The sequence below is a fragment of the Lucilia cuprina genome, chromosome 4 (assembly GCF_022045245.1).
Source record: "Lucilia cuprina isolate Lc7/37 chromosome 4, ASM2204524v1, whole genome shotgun sequence".
Lineage (NCBI taxonomy): Eukaryota > Metazoa > Arthropoda > Insecta > Diptera > Calliphoridae > Lucilia > Lucilia cuprina.
Window position 1 is genome coordinate 85935000 of NC_060952.1, and position 25666 is coordinate 85960665.

Sequence of the window (25666 nt, forward strand, 5' to 3'; positions counted from 1 at the left end):
CTAGAACTGAACTAGAACTGAACTAGAACTGAACTAGAACTGAACTAGAACTGAACTAGAACTGAACTAGAAATGAACTAGAACTGAACTAGAACTGAACTAGAACTGTACAAGAACTCAACTAGAACCGAACTAGAACTGTACAAGAACTCAATTAGAACTAGAATAAAATTAAACTAAAACTTAAATAGAACTGAACTAGAACTCAACTAGAACTAGAATAAAACTAACCTCAAACTTCAATAGAACTGAGATAAATGAAATACTAAATTAGCAGTTATTAGGCAATATATTAAAATCTAAATTTGTTACTTCAATTCTTTGGTTAAGTTTCACTTTAAAAAAAGCTTAACCACAATAAGTTTCAATAAAATACATTGCTTTAACCAAAGTACAATACACTTACTACATAAATTTAATATAAATATTTTAAACAATCAAAAAATTATTAAGAAAAAAAAGAAGGCAAATCGAAATGAGTCATCATAGTCTGCTTACACCTTTAGAAACAATCATACTGATATTCATACTGGTTTCTTTTTTTGATTTTTTGAACGTTAATTACGAATAGTGTATTTTTGTTACTGGTTTCACATTTATTTATATTTTAATGCCGTTTCGGTTGTTTAACAAAATTACCACTTTTAATAAACAAAATAACAACAAACAGACAAAAAATAATGAAATGCATTTTGATAAATAATTTCAAGGTTGTTTTCTATTATTTATTAAAGATAAAATAGATAGATCACTTGCTTTTTTTTCTTTTTTTATATGTAAATAGAGAGCAGGGAATTATATTAGGGAATAAACATAACAAATGTTTTAATAAAATTACATTCATATTTATATTAAAAAATGTAATTTCTGCATTATGTATTAAAGTTATATGAATATTAACATACTTTTGTTATTAATTTATGAATGAAAATAAAAGTTTTAAACTAATTTCTTTTTTCCTAATTTATTTGCATTTTAATACAAGATTTATTATGAAATGTCTCTCTATTTAAATGACAAAGGCAAACTGTCCAAAATTAGTTTATATTTTCAAACATATTTATTAAAATTATAACAAAACAGGAATTTATGTTATTTATTTAACAATAGTACTTTATACAAAGCATTTTTTTGAAACTGTGTACATCATTTCCATTTTGGTTTAAAAATTTGAATTTATATTTGTTATGACTGTAATAAAACAGAACTGAACAAGTGGTAACTAAAAGTAATGTAGAACAGAACTAGATCTGAACTAGAACTATACTAGAACTAAACTAGAACTAAACTAGAACTGAACTAGAACTAAACTAGAACAGAACTACAACTGAACTAGAACTGAACTAGAACAGAACTACAACTGAACTAGAACTGGACAAGAACTCAACTAGAACTGAACTAGAACTGAACTACAACTGAACTAGAACTGAACTAGAACTGAACTAGAACTGAACTAGAACAGAACTACAACTGAACTAGAACTGGACAAGAACTCAACTAGAACTGAACTAGAACTGAACTAGAACTGAACTAGAACTGAACTAGAACTGAACTAGAACTGAACTAGAACTGAACTAGAACTGAACTAGAACTGAACTAGAACTGAACTAGAACTGAACTAGAACTGAACTAGAACTGAACTAGAACTGAACTAGAACTGAACTAGAACTGAACTAGAACTGAACTAGAACTGAACTAGAACTGAACTAGAACTGAACTGAACTACAACTGAACTACAACTGAACTACAACTGAAAAAGAACTGAACTAGAACTGAACTAGAACTGAACTAGAACTGAACTAGAACTGAACTAGAACTGAACTAGAACTGAACTAGAACTGAACTAGAACTGAACTAGAACTGAACTAGAACTGAACTAGAACTGAACTAGAACTGAACTAGAACTGAACTAGAACTGAACTAGAACTGAACTAGAACTGAACTAGAACTGAACTAGAACTGAACTAGAACTGAACAAGAACTGAACAAGAACTGAACTAGAACTGAACAAGAACTGAACTAGAACTGAACTAGAACAGAACTAGAACTGAACTATAACTGAACTAAAACTGAACTAGAACAGAACTAGAACTAAACTAGAACTAAACTAGAACTGAACTAGACTAGATCTGAAATTGCTACATCTGAAATTGCTACATCTGAAATTGCTACATCTGAAATTGCTACATCTGAAATTGCTACATCTGAAATTGCTACGTCTGAAATTGAAGTGAAATAAAACTGAATAAGAACAGAATTTGAACCGAACTACAACTGAAGTTGACCTGAACTAGGAAAGAACTGGTTTTATAAATATTTTGGAATTCGAACAGAAATGGTGTAATTTTTTCTTCTTATACGTATTAAATAGTTCGAGCTTGTAGAGTAGTTTTCATTATTTGTGGTAATAAAATTTTTTGCCATAATGAATGAAAAGGTTTTCTTTATTGTTAAAATATTTTTTTGCATTTCTTTTCTACTCTTTTAATGGAAACAATACCCACAAAATATCTTCAGCAAACCATAATATAAAATAATAAACAGCAACAATTTAAAGGTTACAAAAAAAAAATATTCAAAGAAATATTTTCTGCTGTAGTAATCAACATGAGACATAAGATAGTCAACATGATATCAGTAGGGTGTTTGTATTTATATGAATTGTGTTAGTAGTTATTGTCACAACTATCTTAACATCACAATCAAGGTTACACTGGGTTTTCTGTCTTTCTTACAAATTTTTTGTTATTGTTTGTTACTCGTATGAATTTTAGTCTATTTTATTTTGTATATTTTTTTGTGTTTAATCTTATATCAAAAGCATGTATAATTTGTTACAATATATTTTATTACAATAAAGTATAAAAATTTCGAATAAAATTGAAAAAGAGTTGTGACAAGAAAATCTTTATTATGTTTTTTGATTATTTGTAACTTGTAGATATTTTTACACGGATATAACAGGGGTTTTTGTGTACAATATGTAGCACACAGTTACATGAATTGAAAAGTCTTTAAGTTAACAAAGATAATACCTGAAATTTCAAATATAGTTTTAATATAAAACAATGAGTATTCATTATCTTTTGTAATTCTCAAAGATTTCTTAAAAAAATGAGCAAATTTTAGATGTTTTATTTAAAACTGATTTGGAAATATATATTTAAATAGATTTTTATTAAAAAATCAACAATTTATATAAAAAATCTTTCGAACCAAAACTTTTGAGAGTTGTTAAAAGAAATAAACACTCTAGTTTCCCCTCTAGTAATCCGTAAATTTACACAAATTAATTTATTTATATTTTTATTATAAACTCACTGTATGATTGGCCATTTAGTGTTATTTTATTGTTTTATTTTCTCGTTGCTGTAATACGATTGCGTTAAGAAACGCAACAATTGTTTATGATTAATGGTTTCCAACAGATAATTATCTTTAATAATATTTACGCTGTTTTTATTTAAAAGTTGTGTTATTGTTATCCATAAGTTTGCTTGTAGTGTGTAAACGTTATAAGATTTGTTATCTAATGAATTTTGTTTATATTTCTTGAACTTTCATTTAAAAATTTTGTTAATATAATAAAAATTTTATTTAAATAAGAAAATGTTTATATTTATTAGCTTATTTAAACTATTATAGCGAAAAAAAGTTGCCTTTTGTATAATGAAAACCAACTAATGTTGAGACATCTTTCTAATTATATATGTTTAATTAAACAACTATTAAACTATTCTAAATTATTTCACTTTTACATTTTTACTTTTTATTTAATTAACATTTTCAAACAAATTTTCTATCGGGTGTTTTAAAACAATAAACGATATTTATTAAATAAATTGTTTATAATATATGAATCATATTATATATTATATATTATTATATATTAATATATATTACACATTTTCTAAATTTTGTAATCAAATACATCAAGATCCCACGAAATTTAGAGAAAATTGTGAATGTTTTCAGTAGTAGTTCCGTGCAGATTAATTTCTAGTTGAACTCCAGTTCAATTTTTGTTCAGTTCTAGTTAATTTATAATTCAGTCCTAGTTCAGATCTAATTCAATTCTAATTCTGATCTTCAGTTCAGTTGTAGTTCATTTCTAGTTCAGTTCTTGCTTAGTTCTAGTTCAGTTCCTGTTCAGTTCTATTACAGTTCTAGTTCAGTCCTAGTTCAGTTCTAGTTCAGTTCTAGTTCAGTTCTAGTTCAGTTCTAGTTCAGTTCTAGTTCAGTTCTAGTTCATTTCTAGTTCAGTTTTAGTTCAGTTCTAGTTCAGTTCTAGTTCAGTTCTAGTTCAGTTCTAGTTCAGTTCTAGTTCAGTTCTAGTTTAGTTCTAGTTCAGTTCTAGTTCAGTTTTAGTTCAGTTTTAGTTCAGTTCTTGTTCAGTCCTAGTTCAGTTCTAGTTCAGTTTTAGTTGAGTTCTATTTCGTTCTAGTTCAGTTCTACTTCAGTTCGAAAGGCGAAATATTTATTGATCTTAATATTTTTTAAAATATTTAATAGATTGTACGTCATACAAATTTTTTGAGTTTGATGTTTTTTTTTTTTGGTTCATTCATAAGAAAAGAATTATTTTTGTTGCTGATAATCACGTCATTATTTTGAAGCCTTGCAAAGTTGCAAACTTTTGCTCAGACAAAACAACAAATAAGTTGCCTGTTTATTCATAAAATGTGCAATTTAGCAAGGGCAACATATCGATGACGTGAATACCTATACTATTTCCATACCTTTTCAAACAGTGATGTTAAATTTAAAAAATCTTCTTTTAAATTTAGGTAAATTTTCGTAATTTATAATATATTAAATTTTAACTTATTTTATTACTATATAATAGACAGATTTTATTTATTGCTACTGATGCTGTTCATCCTTCGTCTATAATTTCTTCTCTTCCTTTCCTTTATTTTTTTTTCAAATTGTAATTGTTGCTATTGTTATTGTTGTTAAATGAATGAAGAAAAACTAGGTCAAAGTCAATATTTAGGAAATGTAAATAGAAAAAAGATGAAAATAGAAGTAAATGTGGGAAAAACCTAAAGTGAAATTGTTTATATGACTGAAAAAGCAACTAAATAAATAATAACGACTAAATGAAAACAGCCTACAACTAAAAACAAATAATAAATAGAAAAAAGTTAAAAAATGTAGAATAAAAAAACTGAATAAAAAGCAAATCCTGCTGGGAAGGAAGAAGAAAACTGTATAGTTAAAAAAAAAAACTGAATGGAAAAAATAGTTTATGGTTTTATGAAATATACAAATAAAATGCAATATGACTGGTAGACTGACTGAGTAAGTGAATGGTCAGAAGGACTTTAGTTACATACATATTTACAGTGACTGCCGGAGATAAATACTTTCAAGGCTAAATAGTAAAAGCAGCAACAAACAATAACAAAGTGCAAACGTATAAATGCTGACGTAGTAGCAACAATTTGTTTTTGAACATTATATTTTTTTTGTATTTACTTAAGCAATAACAACTAAAAAACTGTAACATTTACAACAATGCCAATAACAAATTGTAATAAATAGATACATGGATTTTTATGCTTTTTTCTGTTAAACTTTTTGTTCTTAACATAGAGAAAGGTGTGAATCAGTGTTATATTTAACAAAAGGAAGAGACGTAGTGTCAACAGCAATAGAAATAGTTGATGCAACAGCAAAAAAAGGAGCAATAGTTGTAGCGTAAAGGAAAAAAACTAGGTCATCGCATAATTATCAGCAATGACACAGTGAGCACAGTGGTTATGTTGTAAGTAAAGTGGTGAATTAGAACTGAAATAGAATTGAAAAAGTACTGATCTAGTACAGAACTCGGACTGAACTAGATTTGAACTAGTACAGAACAACAACTGAATTAGATCTGAACTAGAACTGATCTATAACTGAACTAGAACTGAACTAGAACTAGAACTAGAACTGAACTAGAACTGAACTAGAACTGAACTAGAACTGAACTAGAACTGAACTAGAACTGAACTATAACTGAACTAGAACTGAACTAGAACTAAACTAGAACTGAACTAGAACTGAACTAGAACTGAACTAGAACTGAACTAGAACTGAACTAGAACTGAACTAGAACTGAACTAGAACTGAACTAAAACTGAACTAAAACTGAACTAGAACTGAACTAGAAATGAACTAGAACTAGAAATGAACTAGAACTAGAACTGAACTAGAACTGTAGTAGAACTGAACTAGAACTGAACTAGAATTGAACTAGAAATGAACTAGAACTAGACATGAAATAGAATAGAACAACAAATGATGTAGAACTAAACTAGAATTGAACTAAAACTAAACTATATTTGTACTAAAGCTGAACAAGAACTTAATTTAAATTAAACTTGGATTGATCTTGTTCTGAACTAGATCAATGGGTGTTTTTCTGATTGAATCTTTCCTAATATTATATTTTCATTTTCATTCTAAATTTATAATAATCTTTTGTAATAAAAACATATTTCACAAGTATATAAATTTACTATTTGTGTTCCAATAATTCTTATCCATTTTAAATATAGAGATTTTATTTTTAACACCCTAGAGTTAAGAAATAATTAACACATACACCACACAGTGCAACACGGTGTAAAAATAAAAAAGAAAAACAATAATAACAACAACATTGATTCATTAATAAAAGAAACAACAACACTGTAATAATATAACAAAGTGTGATTATCGTCATGTTTCCATATTTGCATCATCAGCAGCAATATTATGATCTTGAGCAGGAGAATGATACGAGAAAAAGCAAAGAAGATTATAAAAGGGACCTGTGACTGCACGGTTAGATTTTCTATTTTTGTTTTGATTTTTTTTTGTGTTTTCCTTCTTTTTTTCTATAATTTTTTTATTTTGGAAAATTTAAACAAAACAAATCAGAAAACAACAAAACTGGCTCAAGGACATTTGAAAAGTTTTCTTTTTTTTCGTACATTCTTCTTTTTTACAATATTAAATAGGAAGTGTATGCAGAAAAAAATGGGTGTAACAGGAAGATACTTTTTACTTAAGTATAAACTATAAACTAGACAATAAGAAAGAAAAATACTTTTATTTAAAGGAATTTATAGCCAACCAAAACTTACCTGCTGCAAAATGCAAGGGTGTTGATTTACGTCCAGCGGTATCTCGAGCATTTACTGTCTGCGGTGTGATAAGTTTTTTCACTTTTGCTATATCACCCGTTTTACAGGCTTCGAAGAGCTCGCGTAATGGATCATTGGCCATGACCGCATCCAGGTTAACATTAAGTATAGCTCGACTGCGGCTGGTCATGGTGACATCAACAATAACAACACCAACATCAACTTTAGGTAGTTTTTTCTTTTCTTTTTGCTTTTTTATAAAAGAAGACACTTTTTTTCTACGACAATGTCTAGCTTTTTCTATATTTTTATCGTAAATTCATGCAAACACTCCAACAAACCGAGAACTCCCCATAAACAAGAAAAAGCAAAAACAAGAAAAATAAAAAAACACCAAAGCAGCAGACAATGGGGGAAAATGTTTTTTTCACAATTTTCAACTTTTTATTTTTCTAATTAAATATTAGAATTTTTATTTTGTTAAACTTTTTATATATTTAATTTTAAGAATAATTTTCTTAAAAACACTTTAATTATATTATTTTCTACTACTTTTTAGCTTTTAGCCAAAAAAAGAAATATTTTTTTCCAACAAAAAAATTTCTCTTCCTTATTTTTTTTGTTTTTTTCTTTATTTTACATTTTTTTTATTAAACACTACACAACTTTTGCTTTAAATTTTTTATTTAGTGCACTTAAAACTAAATATTTTGCATAAATTTATATTTTAATTTTATTTTTCAACAAAATTTTCTTAAAATTGATTATTTTATTGTATTTTTCGTTCAACAGCTGAAATTTCTATGTTTCGTCTTGAATAAACTGTCCCGTAAAACTGCAAAAGTGCACAATCAGAAACCTTCGCCGACAAATAAAAATGTCAACGGCGGCCGTTTCCAAAGAGTATGACGGCAGCTTTAAAACCTTATTAGCTCTGTGTGTTTATGAAATGCAATTTTTTTACGATATTAAAAATTTTGAATAAGGTGACCAGATGGATTGGACGTATCAGTTAGTATGTGAGTTATTTAGTTAGTTAGTTCATTAAATTATAACGACGTGTATGAAAGTTTACAAGCGGAATTCACATACATCTTTTTACAAACAGCTGGTGTTTCTTCGCAGACCGTCTGAGGTCGCTGTAGTAAAACTCTGCAATAAAATGTCGCTTTATACACTTAGAAAAAAATGTTTATTTCATGATGAAGAAAAATAATCTTTACAAATTAACATTTAAAAATAACAAAAGTTATACGTTGCACACAAATCAAAAAGCTAATGCAATCAATAGTTTAAAACCGTAATACTTTGCTGTTATGTAGAGTCGAAGGACTTTTTTTTGAGAAAATTAATGAATATCATGCTTATTAGTTATCGGATTAATAATTTTTCACACAAAATTTAAATATGTAATAGTTAATAAATTTTTATTTATTTCAAAGCGTATGATATAGGCATACAAAGTTTTAACCCAAAGTATAAAGGATTGAGCAGTTATAAATATCGTTCTGACCTAACAACTTTTTATCACTTCATATTTTTTAGATCAAATTTGTGTCAAATTTGATATTCTTAAAGACACCTTTATAAAACCAACACAAATAAACACAAAAATAAAATAAACGTTAACGTTTCTGTTAACTACTTTACATTAAATCTAAATCTGGCAACACACGCTCTGAAAACCTTGACTACCACCTGCGAAACAACAACAAAATACACATAGTAAACAAACAAGAAATCAAAGTAAAAAACAAAAATCGAAATAAAAAACCTGATAAAATGTCAGTAACAAAAGAAAATAACTAAAAAGGGCAAAATGGCGTTTTTGTAGTTGTAAAGTGGTAGTGACTGAAACATTCGTACTAAAAAAATAAGAAAAATTCTTTACTATTGGATAATTTTCATTGAAAGAATCTCATTAAATACTAATTAATATTAAGTTAAGAATAACAAAAATACTGCAGAAAATCTTACAGAATGTGAAAGAAGAAAGAAAATGAAATTATTGTTAAAGTATATCTAAGGCAAGAAAGACACACTCAGAAATGAAAAAGTTAAATACACACATCATTAAGAAGAACTAAGAAAAAAATAGTTCTTAAAAGTATAATTAATAAATTTAAGCAATATAATTAACTAATATTTGTTAACAAAGATAAAAACAGAAAAAAGTTAATGGTTTCAAATGGTAAAAATGTGTTAAAAATCATTGTGGCCCCAAACCAACGACCTCAATTAATAAATTTTGTATGTTTGTTGTTTTTGTATGTCAACCTCCAATGGACATAAAAATGTTGTGTGTCACCAATTAAGGTGCTGCTGCCGTGTGAAGTGTTTGCTGTGTGTATTGACTGCAAAAAACGAAGAAAAATTAAAGAAAAACATTTTTTTATTAAAGTGCAAGTGAGGAGTTTTTTACTTTTCTGCAATTCACTTTTTTCCTACTAGATTTTGTAAGTGCAACAAAAGAAACTCATAGTAATTACAACTACGAAGTGAAATCAAAGAAAAGGGAGAATTAGTGGAAAACAAAGAAAAAGAAAAGTAAATTTAGTGCATTATTGAAAAGTGAATTAATTTGTATAAACAAATAATGTATTGTTTTGTAAATTTATGTTATTGAAATTTGTTTTCCTGTTTTTTTTTTTTGCATTGTTAAAATGAGGCCAGAAGGAAAATTTCTTTTAATTTTGTGTAGTAATTCTCATTTAATGGCGAAATAAAGTTTGTCTTACCTATAGATCCGCACTCGGAATGAATTGCTAATACAGGTACGTAGCTTCAGTCTCAACTGTAGGCCATGTAATTTAGACTATAAAATAGACTATGGAATAGGCTGTATAATAGACTGTAGACTAGACTATGGACTAGCCTATAAATTAGACTATAGACTAGACTATTGACCAGACTTTAGGGTAGACTATAGACCGGACTATAGACTAGACTATAGATCATAGAATAGACTAGACAAGGTTATAGACTAGACTATAGACTAAACTATAGGCTAGACTATAGACTACACTATAGATTAGACTATAGATTAGACTATAGAGACTATAGACTAGACTATAGAATAGACCTTACACCAGACTATAGAATAGACCTTACACCAGACTATAGACTAGACTTTAGACTACACTATGGCTAGACTATATAATAGACTATATTACTTTGGACTGGTCTGTAGACTAAACTATAAACTAGACTATGGACTGGACTATAGACTAGAATATAGACTAGACTATAGACTAGACAATAGACTATACTATAAACTAGACTATAGACTAGACTATAGACTAGACTATAGACTAGACTATAGACTAGACTATAGACTAGACTATAGACTAGACTATAGACTAGACTATAGACTAGACTATAGACTAGACTATAGACTAGACTATAGACTAGACTATAGACTAGACTATAGACTAGACTATAGACTAGACTATAGACTAGACTATAGACTAGACTATAGACTAGACTATAGACTAGACTATAGACTAGACTATAGACTAGACTATAGATCATAGAAGAGACTAGACAAGGTTATAGACTATAGACTAAACTATAGGCTAGACTATAGACTACACTATAGATTAGACTATAGACTAGACTATAGAATAGACCTTACACCAGTCTATAGACTAGACTATAGATTAAACTACAGACTAGAATATAGACTAGACTTTAGACTACACTATGGCTAGATTATATAATAGACTATATTACTTTGGACTGGTCTATAGACTAAACTATAAACTAGACTAGACTATAGACTAGACTATAGACTAGACTATAGACTAGACTATAGACTAGACTATAGACTAGACTATAGACTAGACTATAGACTAGACTATTGACTAGACTATAGACTAGACTTTAGACTAGACTATAGACTAGACTATAGACTAGACTATAGACTAGAGTATAGACTAAACTATAGACTAGACTATAGACTAGACTATAGACTAGAGTATAGACTAGACTATAGACTAGATCATAGACTAGACTATAGACTAGACTATAGACTAGAATATAGACTAGACTATAGACTAGACTATAGACTAGACTATAGATTAGACTATAGACTAGACTATAGACTAGACTATAAACTAGACTATAGAATATACTATAGACTATACTATAGACTAGACTATAGACTAAATAATACACTAGAATATTAACTGAACAATACTATAGACAAAACTGTAAACTAGACTATAAATTAGACTATTTACTAGACTAGTCTATGGACTAGACTATAAACTAGTCTATGGACTAGACTATAGATTAGACTATGGACGAGACGATAGACTGGACTAGTTTATAGGCAAGGCTATAGACAACACTATGCTAGACTACAGACTAGACTATGAACTGAAATATAACTGTATTTCTAGACAAAACTACTCTCATCTATAATCTAGACTGTAACTAGACTTAACCAAACTATAGACTAGAATATATATGTATAGACTACATATGGACATTGCAGTTTAGCCGCCCCTTTTATGTGTCGTTTAAAGAATTAACCGACAAAAAACCTACCTTTAAAATCATCCATTCTGAATGTTCCTCTCAATAAATTTGTTACACAAAATACACAACAATTTAGAAAATAACAACATTAATCGGATAAATAAAGTTGTTTTCCGCTACAAGTTGCATAAAAACAAATCAATATTTGATATTGTTGTAATTGCTGTCAACATTTCATCTATTATAATTTAAATACAGAGCGTGCTGGTTTATTATTTGATGTCATTACGCTACGTTGCACATGTTAAGCTTCACTTGTTCACATACAAAATTAAAAATTTAAATGTATTTAATTAGTATTTAAACTAAAAAAAAAACAAAATTTAAACAAATCAAATTGTATAACAAAATAAAAACACATATCAAAGAACACTTTCCTTCAATTTTAGACGGCCAACACCTAATTTAACATTTAACGTTGTTATGGCAAATTAGTCTTCTGGTATCAACTCTGCGAAAAGGGTGCTAGTTTTTTAATAAAAAAAATATTAAAAATTTGTCTCCACAAAATTGAAGTTTCAACAATTGATTTATCAGAGAAAGTTAAAAAAAATCTAAACTTCATCATGGAACTAAAAGTATGGGTAGAAGGTATACAACGTATTGTTTGTGGAGTTACGGTGAATACAACATGTCAAGTAAGTGGAAAATATAACAATCAGAGAATAATTACTTAATTAATTATTTTATTAATTGCTTTTCCAGGACGTTGTTTTTGCTTTGGCACATGCTACGGGCAAAGTGGGACGTTTTACTTTAATAGAACGTTGGCGTAATAATGAAAGGCTGCTGGCACCAAATGAAAATCCTTTAAAATTATTATTAAAATGGGGTGAATATGCCAATGATGTACAATTTATATTGCAACGTTCAGAAAGTAAACAGCAACAACAGCAGCAGCAACATATGAAACAAGAAATGCATCAACAACAACAACAGAATACAACTAATAATACTAATAATAACAATAGTAATAATATTATTAATAATAATAACAACAACAATAATAATAACAATGAAAGCACAACTGTGATGTTAAATAAAAAACCTTTGGGTTTAAGCAATATTAATAACAACAACAACAATAATAATAGTAATTTAAATAAACAAAACTCTAATAATAGTACTAGTAATACAATTGATAATGCATTAAATGCTAATACAACAATAACTGCAGCAGCTACTACACAACAACAGCAACAACATCAAAAACCTTTAACCATGGAATTGAGTTTGAATGCAGCACATGAACGAGCCAAAGAATTAAAGAAAAGTTTTGGGTAAGTTGAGAATGTCAAGAAAAGATAAATTTTCCAAAAAAATCAAGACTAGACTAGACTATAGACTAGACTATAGACTAGACTATAGACTAGACTATAGACTAGACTATAGACTAGACTATAGACTAGACTATAGACTAGACTATAGACTAGACTATAGACTAGACTATAAACTAGACTATATACTAGACTATAGACTAGACTATAGACTAGACTATAGACTAGACTATAGACTAGACTATAGACTAGACTATAGACTAGACTATAGACTAGACTATAGACTAGACTATAGACTAGACTATAGACTAGACTATAGACTAGACTATAGACTAGACTATAGACTAGACTATAGACTTGACTATAGACTAGACTATATACTAGACAATAGACTAGATATAGACTAGACTATAGACTAGACTATAGACTAGACTATAGACTAGACTATAGACTAGACTATAGACTAGACTATAGACTAGACTATAGACTAGACTATAGACTAGACTATAGACTAGACTATAGACTAGACTATAGACTAGACTATAGACTAGACTATAGACTAGACTATAGACTAGACTATAGACTAGACTATAGACTAGACTATAGACTAGACTATAGACTATAGACTAGACTATAGACTAGACTATAGACTAGACTATAGACTAGACTATAGACTAGACTATAGACTAGACTATAGACTAGACTATAGACTAGACTATAGACTAGACTATAGACTAGACTATAGACTAGACTATAGACTAGACTATAGACTAGACTATAGACTAGACTATAGACTAGACTATAGACTAGACTATAGACTAGACTATGACTAGACTATAGACTAGACTATAGACTAGACTATAGACTAGACTATAGACTAGACTATAGACTAGACTATAGACTAGACTATAGACTAGACCATAGACTACACTATAGACTAGACTATAGTCTAGACTATAGACTAGACTATAGACTAGACCATAGACTACACTATAGACGAGACTATAGTCTAGACTATAGACTAGACTATAGACTAGACTATAGACTAGACTATAGACTAGACTATAGAATAGACTATAGACTAGACTATAGACTAGACTATAGAATAGACTATAGACTAGACTATAGACTAGACTATAGACTAGACTATAGACTAGACTATAGACTAGACTATAGACTAGACTACAGACTAGAATATATTCTATAAAAAGGAGAACTTTTTTTTTTTAAATTTTCTATAAAAAGGAGAAGTTTGCCGAAAAGTTTCTTTAATAGGAGAATTTTTCCGATAACTTTAAAAAAGAGACAATTCTAAAAAAAGAGAATTTTTCAATTTCTAAATAAAAAAGTTTTGCTAATATAAAGTAGAAATTTTCTGAAAATTCTCTAAATATAAAAGATAAATTTTGCAAAAAGAGAATTTTTTTAAAAAGTTACTTAAAAAAAAAGAAATTAAAAAAAAAACATTCGCGAATTTTCTTATAAATAGAGAAAAATTTTTATTCTTTTCCTAACAAAAAGAAATTTTATAAGAAAGAAAATTTATTCAGAATTTAAAAAAAAGTAAATGGTCTTAAAAGAAAAAAATTTTTGAATATTTTCGAACTATTTTATAGAAAAGCAGAAAATTTTTAAAAAAATTTTCAAATTTTTTTTTGATTTTTTTTAAATAGAAGTTTTCCGAAAATTTTATAAAAAAGAAAATTTATTGAAAATAAAAAAAAAATAGTTAGAAATTTTCTGAAAATTTTGAAAGAAAATTTTACGGAAATTTCCAATAATAAAGAGAAATTTTACGAGGAAATTTTCCGAAACATTTTCTTATTTTTTTTCGTTAAAAATTTTTTAAAAAAGCAACCAATAACAAAGAAAATTTTTCGAAAAAAAATTCATTAAAAAAAATCACTTTCCGAAAATTTTTTACTAAAAAAAATTTCAAAAATTTTTATTAAAATGATTTTTTAATTTTCATGTTTCTTATAAAAGGAAATTATTCTATTAAAAAAGAGTTTTATTTAAAAGGCAATATTTTAGAATTTTTTATTGAAAATACTTTTTTCTATTTTTAGAAAAAAAAAATCGATTTTTTTTTGTAAGAAAATTTTCAAAAAATTTCTTTTTTTTTAATCGATAGAATAAATTGTTTTCATTTACATTAATTTCAGTGCCGTTCATGATGCAAAATACTCTGAAAATATTGGTATTGTTAAGGGTATACCACAACGCAATAACAACAGTAACAACAACAACGTAACGGCGACTGCTGCTTCCACAACAAAAAACACAACAACCACTACATCAACAACATCTTTAATACCACGTCATGAAAAATCTCATTCAAATCCCATTGAAATGCCCTCAAATACTAGCAGTGCTAACAATAACCTTGGACATTTTGATGCTGGTAATATTTTATTTAAAGGAAATGGTGCTTATCAAGAACAAAACAACAATAATAACAACCATAATAATACAACAAATAATATTTATCAACAATTGGGTGCTCATAATAGTAAATCTATAAATGAAATTAATTTAGCTGAAGTACGTAATGCTTTAGATCGTCGTAATATGCTAACAACAACAACAACAACGAATAATGCTACTACTGTTTCAAACACAAACCAAAACTCAAGTATGAGTGGTAGTGCTGAAATAATATTTAGTAATACAAAACAACCAACTTTAAATATGAATAATTCGAATCAAAGCAACGAAAATCTTTTAGATATATTTAATGGCAATACACTAGCAACTATAACAACAAATGGCAATAATTCTAATACAAATAATAATGCAAATAGTAAATTTTCACCTAATTCACCTAATGATTTATATAAACAAGCTACTACTATATCGGCTAATGGTGCTTTAGTGCCACCACCCTATAGAGATCCACCACCGCCACGTAATAGTCCTCTACAGCAGCAACTAAATTCAAATTTCTCTTCACAATCGGTTTCACCACAACATCCAGCCAATGCTTTATATTCCAATCAACCATTGTCACCCACTATGCAACAACAACAACAACAATCAGATTATGCCGACTATGCGGATTATCAGCAAATAAATGATTTAGTTTTACCCACAAATATGGATGAAAGTGAAAGTATTTTCCAGGCCACACAATACAATGATCTGCTACAATTGATTAAGTTTCAACGTGAAAAAATCAATCAACAACAAATGGAATTGAGTAAAGTAAGTTATTAAAATGAATACTACAACTGTGATGGGAATAATAAATCTATTAATTTGTTTCTTTATCTTCTTTCTAGTACGATGCTGAAATTGTTTATTTAGAGTCTAAGGAACGTGATCAGGCTCAGGAATTAGAAGCTATATCAAGAGAAATCACTAAAGCTGATCAATTGTTTCGTCAAGGCAGTGAACAGGTAATTATTTAAACTTTTCCACTTTTTATTTAAAGTTTTTTTGTTTAATTGCTTGTTTGTTTGTTTTTGTTTTAGTTGCAAACTTTACAATATGTTGAAGAGGAAAATGAATTGGTTAAACAACAAGAGAAAACTCTTAAGTCCGAAATTGCTTTGTTACGTTCGAAATTGGCCAATTGTGAAACGGAGCTGTTGCAGTGTAAAAACAAAATACGTTTACTAATGGATGACATAGAAATCGAACAGAGAGCCATTACAAATTCTAAGCAGAATATAAGGTAAGAAGGACAAATTGAAAAAAGATAAAATTTCTATAAAATAAAGAGAATTTTTCCGAAAATTTTGTTAAAAAAAGAGAAATTTTCCGAAAATTTTGTTTAGAAAAGAGAAATTTTCCGAAAATTTTGTTTAAAAAAAGAGATTTTTGAAATTTTCTATGAAAAAAGAGACAATTTTCCATAGGTTTATGTTGAGAGGGGTTATACACCATAAAAACGATACATATCTACTTGGGGAATAGTACTCTTTGTTATTATCTTTAAAGAGCAAAGATTAAAAAACAGAGAAACAAAACACATGTCAGTGCCCTAAAGAATAAAGACCTGAAAGAGACAATCTTTGTCCCCTTATTAAAGACAGTCGAAGAAATGACTACCGCTTTTGACAAAACTTGGTAAACTGCTAGGGTCAAGACCCGCAATATCTGCTATTTCGTTAAGAAACCTATTCCCTAGCCATAACATTCTGTATCCTATGACAGCATGATATTTTATCCTAGGATATGCTTGATCGACTCTATTTCCCCCGTATCGTCGCATAACCTACTGAACAATGTTCCATTAGTATCCCTATCAGAATTCTAAAACTGCGTATGTCCAGTCCTACCAGTACATATTTTGGTAGCACCCATATGAAGTTATGGCCATAGTGTCTTTGATACTAAGAAATCGAATCTACTATTCCAAAACTGATGTCTCTTATTCTTTCAAATATCATCCTATAATAGTGAGATGTGGGTGGTTTTACAATCCTCTCTCATCTATATCAAGGTTCGAACCTAAACTAGTCAATTCGTCTGCAACCTCATAACCGTGCACATTACAATGCCCCGACACCCAAAACAATCTAAGGACTGTATCATAATGTCCCTAAGGACGTATCTACAATCAGCAACTATGCGCAAATGTACCGTGTGAGAAGCCAATGCTCAGTCGCTTTTCAAATCTCTAAGATCTTTACATTTGTAGGGGAGTCTAAAGGACTGTTTAGCGACATAAACACCGGCATTCATTTTGCAACCATCAGTAAAAACTTCATATCCATCAAATAGTCTGTCGGATACATGGTTTTCATTACTAGTTGAAAGTTAAATTTGTTTATCTTGTACCTTGTGGTTGTTGTAACAGGTTGCCTGTAATTGAATGTTCTTCCCTGTGGATATTCAATAAAATTAATTATTATTAGTGTCATGAGATCTAATTGGGAGCTGGATAAATTGTGCCACCTCAGTCGGTCTTAGCCATAGGTCTATGAGAGTTAAGTTAGTGGGCGGTCTATGGAGACAATTAAATAGGTGCCCTGTGTGGGCTTTGGAGACAAACAGGGCATCGGTTAAGGGTGCCTGAAACAATTAGTTATTAATAACAGTTGAGAATACTGCTCCAACCGGCCCTTAACTGTGCTAGTGTGACACAAGTTTGCCTGGGTAATTGCCTCTCACTTTCCAAAATAACGGGTGGATGTTGGTTTAAGACTTTATTAATAGCTTCTGTAACTGCCGTTTGGTGCAATGCCTCCTGCTTTTATTATCAACAATCTGTCGACGTCAGATGGGATGACGTCCTGGATGTCTATAATATAACGTCGAAAGTCTGACCGAATGTGTCGAGGGCGATTTTCCATCAAAATTTGATGTTGGGATATAATCAACAATCTGTCGACGTTAGATGGGATGATGTCCTGGATATCTGTAATATAAAGCAGAAAGTCTGACCGAATGTGTAGGTGGATTTTCCATCAAAATTTTATGGTTGGGATGGCTGATGACATGCCACCAGGAATTGTCTATCCAGCAACACATTATGTTGCTTGACAGTTGCTGGTTTTTTCGTGCAAGTGATCCACGTTTGCCATCTTGATACATCCGGTTGCGATTCGATGTACATTATTTTGGGACGTCTGCAAATACTTGCCATTGTGTATCACTGAGATAAGGGGTCAATATTGGCATAGTATAATTAAGGAGATAGCGACCAATTGCTTTATATATCGCAGTTATTGTCTCCTTTTCCATGCCGCAGAAGGTGCCAGCGAGTGCTTTTAGGTGTTTATTTCGTGATTTCACTTTATGGTGACTTTATGGAGAAGTCGAAGTCTACCCATAAGATTTTCGCGTTCTGAACCGCAGGGATGCGTCGGCCTTAGACTGAGATATCGAGTTCCATCCTTACTTCCTTAGTCCATGAAGTGAGTAGTGACACAGTTGATTTAGAAAGTTGATAACTGAAACTTGCGTTACTGAAAATGGTCTACGATGGTGGCTCGGTATTGGGATACTTTGGCACTTATTTCGTCAATGTTAACACCAGATGAGAAAACAGTACAATCATCTGCATACGACACCATCGAGACACTATGGGATGGACCAGAAAGCAAGACACGATAAATATTGATGAGTACTCCTCCTTTTGACACGCCTATTTTTATCTTGCGGTTGTTGGACTTCCGGCCTCTAAACTCTACAAACGCTTGTCTGCCACAGTGATAGTTGGCAATCCAGGTTAATAGTATTCTGAGCAAAAGCGATGGCATATTTTGCTCACCTGGGGAAAAAACTTCCGTTTGATGCAGCTGTTGCTAAGATGCAAAAGCGCCAGCTTATTTTGCTCACCTAGGGAAATAACTTCCGGGTCGTTCGGGGGCGGTGATCCAATTGTCGTGGGAACGTGTACCTTGTCGTAAATGGTAGCAGTTAAGTTTTCCCTGGATTAACTTTTACACCGTTATCTTTTGCCCATATCGAGAGTTCACCTAGTGCAGTCTTCATGATGATCGTAGATAGAAAATCTCCCTTGACCATTAGATCGTTGCCTATGATTATGATATGATTATTTTCCGAAAATGTTCTATTAAAAAATACACATTTTCGCAAATTTTCAATTAAAAAAGAAGAATTTTCCGCAAATTTTCTAAAAAAGAGAATAATTTTTTCAAAAATTTTCTAAAATAAGGAGAAAATTTTTAAAATTTTCTAAAAGACTAGAATATAAATTTTACACAAAAGAAGGGAAATTTTTCAAAAGTTTTCGAAAAAAAATATAAATTTTCTTAAATATTTCTATTAAAAAAATTAAAATTTCTTTAAAAAATTAAATTTTCCCAACATTTTCTTTTAAATATAGAAAATACTATAGCAATTCTAATTGTTTTTTAACTTTTCAGACAAAATGTCGAACGTGACTTCCTAATGGAAATGGAGCGTATACAAACTGATATTGATCAAGCCATACACAATACTGATTCCTCTAATAAAACAGCTGAAAGTTTGAAAAAGGAAATTTTGCTAATAGAAACTGCTATAGCAGAGAAGAAGAGACAGGTAAAGTTTTAAAATAAAATAAATAAAAATTAGAAATTACGTTAATGTCTCTTTCTTTTTTAAAGGTGGAGCAATTGGTTAACGAAATGAAAGAGGTAAATCTACAAAGTTTAACCGTAACAACATCAGAGGAAATTAAACATTTATTGGAAGGTATGTTTGAGAAAAGAAAAGTTTATAAATATGACAAATAACATGTATTCCTATAGGTTCTAATAAACCTGGCAGTAGTCGACGTATAATAGGTTCACCAAGACAATTAGAAAATGCTGTACCAACTAGTAAAAATCCTCATGGAGTTTGGGTTTAAATGGAGAAAAACTTTAAATAACTACAATAACTAAATTTTCTTCTCTAATAGTTTTTGTTTAATTAACAAAGAAACAACAGCAAACAACACAACAAGAAAAACTAACGAACTTATAGAAATATATAGAAATAAACAAAAAAGGGAACAAAATATAATGGAATACACAAGATGTATGTATTAACCGAAACATATCGATTTAACACAAACAAACTACAGCTTACAAAAACAAACAACTTAAAAAAATAAGAAAAAAAAAATAAAATAAACAAGAAATTTATATTCAAAATTTTTGACAAATAATTAAAATATTTAAAAGATTTACTTTTGAAAATTGCTAAAACTAGTAAACATATTAGTTGATGTATTAGTTATTTTTTTTTATTCCATCATATCTATAAACAAAAAGACGATCTCTTTACATGTATATCTTAAACATATTATTAATGAACAAAAAACACAAAACTTCATCATATCAAGAAAAAAATTTAACAAACATTCCATTTTATTATTCTAACACAAATTTTTGTTATTTTAAACAAATTTAATTTTTTATACATAATTCTAATTTTACTTACTGCCTTTTTGGAAACAAATTTACTGTTTATGCTTATTTTTTTTAAACACACAAAAGTTCAAATTTTTTTACACTTTTTGCAAACAAATTTATAGGGAAGTATTAAATAAAATTTATTTTTTTATTTAGCCATTGTTTGGTGTCGAATTTGTTTGTTGAGAATTTTATGTATTTAATTAAAATTTAATTACTTTGACATTATTTTATTATTTTTTTTTTGAGTTTTGTGTTAAAGAAATAGTATTAGTCGACATCAAACAAAACTATCGAATTCTCTAGTTATATACATTTCACATTTTTGCTGACTATTTCAACTCACAAGTTTTCTATTAAACGAAAATGGAAACAAAAAAAATGCTAATCCCAAAATGCTCTATAGAAAAGAGAAAATTTCTGAAAGTTGTCTTTAAAAAGAAATTTCTATAGAAAAATTTTAGTTTATTTCTAGATCAGTTCTAGCTGAGATCTAGTTCAATTATAGTTTAGTTCTAGTTCAGTTCTAGTACAGTTCTAGTACAGTTCTAGTACAGTTCTAGTTCAGTTCTAGTTCAGTTCTAGTTCAGTTCTAGTTCAGTTCTAGTTCAGTTCTAGTTCAGTTCTAGTTCAGTTCTAGTTCAGTTCTAGTTCAGTTCTAGTTCAGTTCTAGTTCAGTTCTAGTTCAGTTCTAGTTCAGTTCTAGTTCAGTTCTAATTCAGTTCTAGTTCAATTTTAGTTCAGTTCTAGATCAGTTCTAGTTCAGTTCTAGTTCAGTTTTAGTTCAGTTCTAGTTTAGTTCTAGTTCAGTTCTAGTTCTAGTTCAGTTCAGTTCTAGTTCAGTTCTAGTTCAGTTCTAGTTCAGTTCTAGTTCAGTTCTAGTTCAGTTCTAGTTCAGTTCTAGTTCAGTTCTAGTTCAGTTCTAGTTCAGTTCTAGTTCAGTTCTAGTTCAGTTCTAGTTCAGTTCTAGTTCAGTTCTAGTTCAGTTCTAGTTCTAGTTCAGTTCTAGTTCAGTTCTAGTTCAGTTCTAGTTCAGTTCTAGTTCTAGTTCAGTTCTAGTTCAGTTCTAGTTCAGTTCTAGTTCAGTTCTAGTTCAGTTCTAGTTCAGTTCTAGTTCAGTTCTAGTTCAGTTCTAGTTTAGTTCTAGTTTAGTTCTAGTTCAGTTCTAGTTCAGTTCTAGTTCTAGTTCTGTTCTGGTTCTGTTCAGTTCTGGTTCTGTTCAGTTCTGGTTCTGTTCAGTTCTAGTTCAGTTCTAGTTCAGTTCTAGTTCAGTTCTTGTTCAGTTCTAGTTCAGTTCTAGTTCAGTTCCAGTTCAGTTCTAGTTGAGTCTTAGTCCAATTCTGCAGAAAAGAAAAAAGTTTCTGAAAATTTTCTTTGGGACATTTTTCGAAAATTTTCTATAAAAAAAATTAATTGTCTATAACATATTTTTTTTAATGTTGGTAAAATTCAGATGAAATGGTCAGCAGGACTGCAATTTTATTAAAGGCCTTGTATTTTTTACATTTTTGTTAAAATTTTTAATTTTTACAAAACTCTATATCAAAGTGCTTAATTTAAAAATTTTAAACAAATTTTTTACTTGCTTGTTTTGTATTTTATTATATTTTTTTGTTTAGTATTTAAAAATTTTAGCTATTTTCTGATAACTTAAACAATTAAGAGTCTAGTCTATAACTTGAAACTATAAGAAAGTCAATATAAAAAATAAATTTAAAAAAAATCTAATGAAATTTTTAAAATTTTCCCTTTTTTATTATATAAAACAAACACCTATGCCATTATGCTTTAAATTAAACTATAAAAAATCTTTTAAAAAAGGAAACTTTAAACAAGTTGCAATAATTTTTCTTAAAAAAATGCTTAACATTTTCAATAAAATTAATGCCTTTTTAGTATTTAGTAGCTACTTAGTAATTGTTTAATTAAAAATCACATTTCTAAACATTTAAACAATTGTTTAAAGTCTTTGTTAATTGTTATTAAGTTTAAAACAAAACAAAAAACTAAGCAATTAAATAATAAAATTAAAGAAAACAGTCTTCAAGTCTTAAATAAAACATTAAAATTTATATTTTTTTTTAGTTAAAGTTTTTAGTTTAAAAAGTTTAACTTTTTTCCTTTTCAAAACTTAATTAGCAGTAGTAATTTAGTTTTTAAATAAACTAGTGTTTCTTCTTTAAATATGTGCTTTTAATTAATTAGTTATAAACAAATGAAGCTATTTTCATTTTGTCTTTAATTATAATTAATATAATTCTTATTAAGTTTAACTTTTAAGCCAACTTAACTTTATCATGAATTTTACTTAATATTAAATATTGTATTTCATTAATCAAAATAGTTACTTAAAATATTCAAACAAACTGAAAACTATTCATATTTAGAAGAAATTTCTTAAACAAATTGCAACTGTAAAACAATAAATAAATTGCGCAAAAATAAAAAAGAATTATATATTTAAATAGCTAAACAAATTTAATTGTTTAATTTAACATTTATTTACCAAAAGGTAAGATACAATTAATGGTAATGTAAAATATTATATTTAGGGTAAATATTTTCGTAAATTTAAAAAATATCAAAATAAATTTTTTTATTAAAAAGAACAAATTTCGAAAATTTTCTAAAAAACAGCGTACATTTCTATAAAAATGAGAAAATTTTATCTAGACATTCACAGGCTAGCCAATAGATTACATAAGAACTTAGTTCAGTTCTAGTTCAGTTCTAGTTCAGTTCTAGTTCAGTTCTAGTTCAGTTCTAGTTCAGTTCTAGTTCAGTTCTAGTTCAGTTCTAGTTTAGTTCTAGTTCAGTTCTAATTCAGTTCTAATTCAGTCCTAATTTAGTTGTAATTCATTTCTAGTTCAGTTCTAATTCAGTTCTAATTCAGTTCAGTTCTAGTTCAGTTCTAGTTTAGTTCTAGTTCAGTTCTAGTTCAGTTCTAGTTCAGTTCTAGTTCAGTTCTAGTTCAGTTCTAGTTCAGTTCTAGTTCAGTTCTAGTTCAGTTCTAGTTCAGTTCTAGTTCATTTCTAGTTCAGTTCTAGTTCAGTTCTAGTTCAGTTCTAGTTCAGTTCTAGTTCAGTTCTAGTTCAGTTCTAGTTTAGTTCTAGTTCAGTTCTAATTCAGTTCTAATTCAGTCCTAATTTAGTTGTAATTCATTTCTAGTTCAGTTCTAATTCAGTTCTAATTCAGTTCAGTTCTAGTTCAGTTCTAGTTCAGTTCTAGTTTAGTTCTAGTTCAGTTCTAGTTCAGTTCTAGTTCAGTTCTAGTTCAGTTCTAGTTCAGTTCTAGTTCAGTTCTAGTTCAGTTCTAGTTCAGTTCTAGTTCAGTTCTAGTTCAGTTCTAGTTCAGTTCTAGTTCAGTTCTAGTTCAGTTCTAGTTCATTTCTAGTTCAGTTCTAGTTCAGTTCTAGTTCAGTTCTAGTTCAGTTTTAGTTCAGTTCTAGTTCAGTTCTAGTTCAGTTCTAGTTCAGTTCTAGTTCAGTTCTAGTTCAGTTCTAGTTCAGTTCTAGTTCAGTTCTAGTTCAGTTCTAGTTCAGTTCTAGTTCAGTTCTAGTTCAGTTCTAGTTCAGTTCTGTTCAGTTCTGTTCAGTTCTGTTCAGTTCTGTTCAGTTCTGTTCAGTTCTGTTCAGTTCTGTTCAGTTCTGTTCTGTTCAGTTCTGTTCAGTTCTGTTCAGTTCTGTTCAGTTCTGTTCAGTTCTGTTCAGTTCTGTTCAGTTCTGTTCAGTTCTGTTCAGTTCTGTTCAGTCCTGTTCAGTTCTGTTCAGTTCTGTTCAGTTCTGTTCAGTTCTGTTCAGTTCTGTTCAGTTCTGTTCAGTTCTGTTCAGTTCTGTTCAGTTCTGTTCAGTTCTGTTCAGTTCTGTTCAGTTCTGTTCTGTTCTGTTCTGTTCAGTTCTGTTCATTTTCTGTTCAGTTCTGTTCAGTTCTGTTCAGTTCTGTTCAGTTCTGTTCAGTTCTGTTCAGTTCTGTTCAGTTCTGTTCAGTTCTGTTCAGTTCTGTTCAGTTCTGTTCAGTTCTGTTCAGTTCTGTTCAGTTTTGTTCTGTTCAACTGTTGAAGACGTTTAATGCACTATGTGGCGTATGATGAATAATATATGATATCTGTATATAAATATTACACATACGTAATAGTTCCACTATAAAATTTAACGGTGCTCAGTGAGGTTAATTATTGCGAACATTAAAGATGCCAGTGCTAAAGTAAATGGTTTTAGATAAATATCAAATTAATTAAGGCAAAGTTGTAGTTTTTACTTTCTTAAAGTCGTAATGAAAAAAATAATATTTAAACTATATGAGGAAATCTATTAAAATAGGCTTTATGCAATTTAAATAGTGAAAGCAATAAAAATTCTACATATTTTCTATTCATAATACATTTTATAGTTATTTGATGAAAAACAGGCTTTTTATTACTGTGTAATTAACATATTGTTAATTAATTAATAACATCATGTTAATAACATTTTCCATTATAATTAAATATTAATCGTACATCAAGTATTGCTATGAAACTGTTAACATTAACAGCATGTGTGTGTGTGTGTGTGTAGTAAAGTGGCCAATTGAAAAATGAAAATGATCATTGAGTAAAGGAAAACAACAACAAGATTGTTGTTAGGAAATGTGTTAGAGGAGAGAAAGTTTATCTATGTTTGTGTAAGTTAAATCATTCACTCAAACTATTTATGATTTAACGAGTCACTGTTCGTGTAGAGTTTGATATGTGGCAAATAGAACAAATGGTTGTTGATGTTGTTGGTTCTTTTTTTTATAGGGAAGCTGTGCGAACTGATACCATTTTGACTGTTAGATGTCTGTTGATATTTAGTTTTTTTTTGTTTTGTTTTTGTTTTCGTTTTTTTTTTTTTGTTATT

At 29.0% G+C, this 25666-nt stretch overlaps 2 protein-coding genes across 5 annotated transcripts in view; one reads left to right on the plus strand and one right to left on the minus strand.

The window, feature by feature from the left end:
• Positions 1 to 7596, minus strand: part of LOC111676478 (poly [ADP-ribose] polymerase tankyrase) — a 20015-nt gene extending 12419 nt beyond the window's left edge. Inside the window, exon 1 of the mRNA XM_046948709.1 lies at positions 7116 to 7596. Coding sequence (XP_046804665.1) covers positions 7116 to 7305 — 190 coding nt within the window. The 5' untranslated portion in view covers positions 7306 to 7596. The remainder of the gene's footprint in view (positions 1 to 7115) is intronic.
• Positions 7597 to 8927: 1331 nt separating this feature from the next.
• Positions 8928 to 21255, plus strand: LOC111688229 (putative uncharacterized protein DDB_G0282133). Of its 4 annotated transcripts, none has more exons than XM_046949517.1 (9): positions 8928 to 9889; positions 12047 to 12295; positions 12363 to 12937; positions 15100 to 16138; positions 16216 to 16332; positions 16408 to 16610; positions 19774 to 19930; positions 19996 to 20083; positions 20140 to 21255. In XM_046949517.1, the coding sequence occupies exons 2-9, from the start codon at positions 12224 to 12226 to the stop codon at positions 20238 to 20240; spliced, it is 2352 nt and encodes a 783-aa protein (XP_046805473.1). In that variant the 5' UTR covers positions 8928 to 9889; positions 12047 to 12223; the 3' UTR covers positions 20241 to 21255. The 4 variants fall into 4 exon arrangements, with proteins under 4 accessions (XP_046805473.1, XP_046805474.1, XP_046805475.1 ...); XM_046949518.1 differs by having other exon boundaries at positions 8928 to 9571; XM_046949519.1 differs by having other exon boundaries at positions 8928 to 9306.
• The last annotated feature ends 4411 nt before the right edge of the window (positions 21256 to 25666 follow it).

What these genes read in the sequence shown, in the direction of transcription:
- LOC111688229 (XM_046949517.1), top strand. Translation starts at nt 12,224, where the DNA reads ATGGAACTAAAAGTATGGGTAGAAGGTATACAACGTATTGTTTGTGGA. An exon ending in AATTCTAAGCAGAATATAAG is followed by an intron (nt 16,611 to 19,773) that starts GTAAGAAGGACA and finishes TTAACTTTTCAG; the next exon opens with ACAAAATGTCGAACGTGACT. An exon ending in AATTAAACATTTATTGGAAG is followed by an intron (nt 20,084 to 20,139) that starts GTATGTTTGAGA and finishes GTATTCCTATAG; the next exon opens with GTTCTAATAAACCTGGCAGT.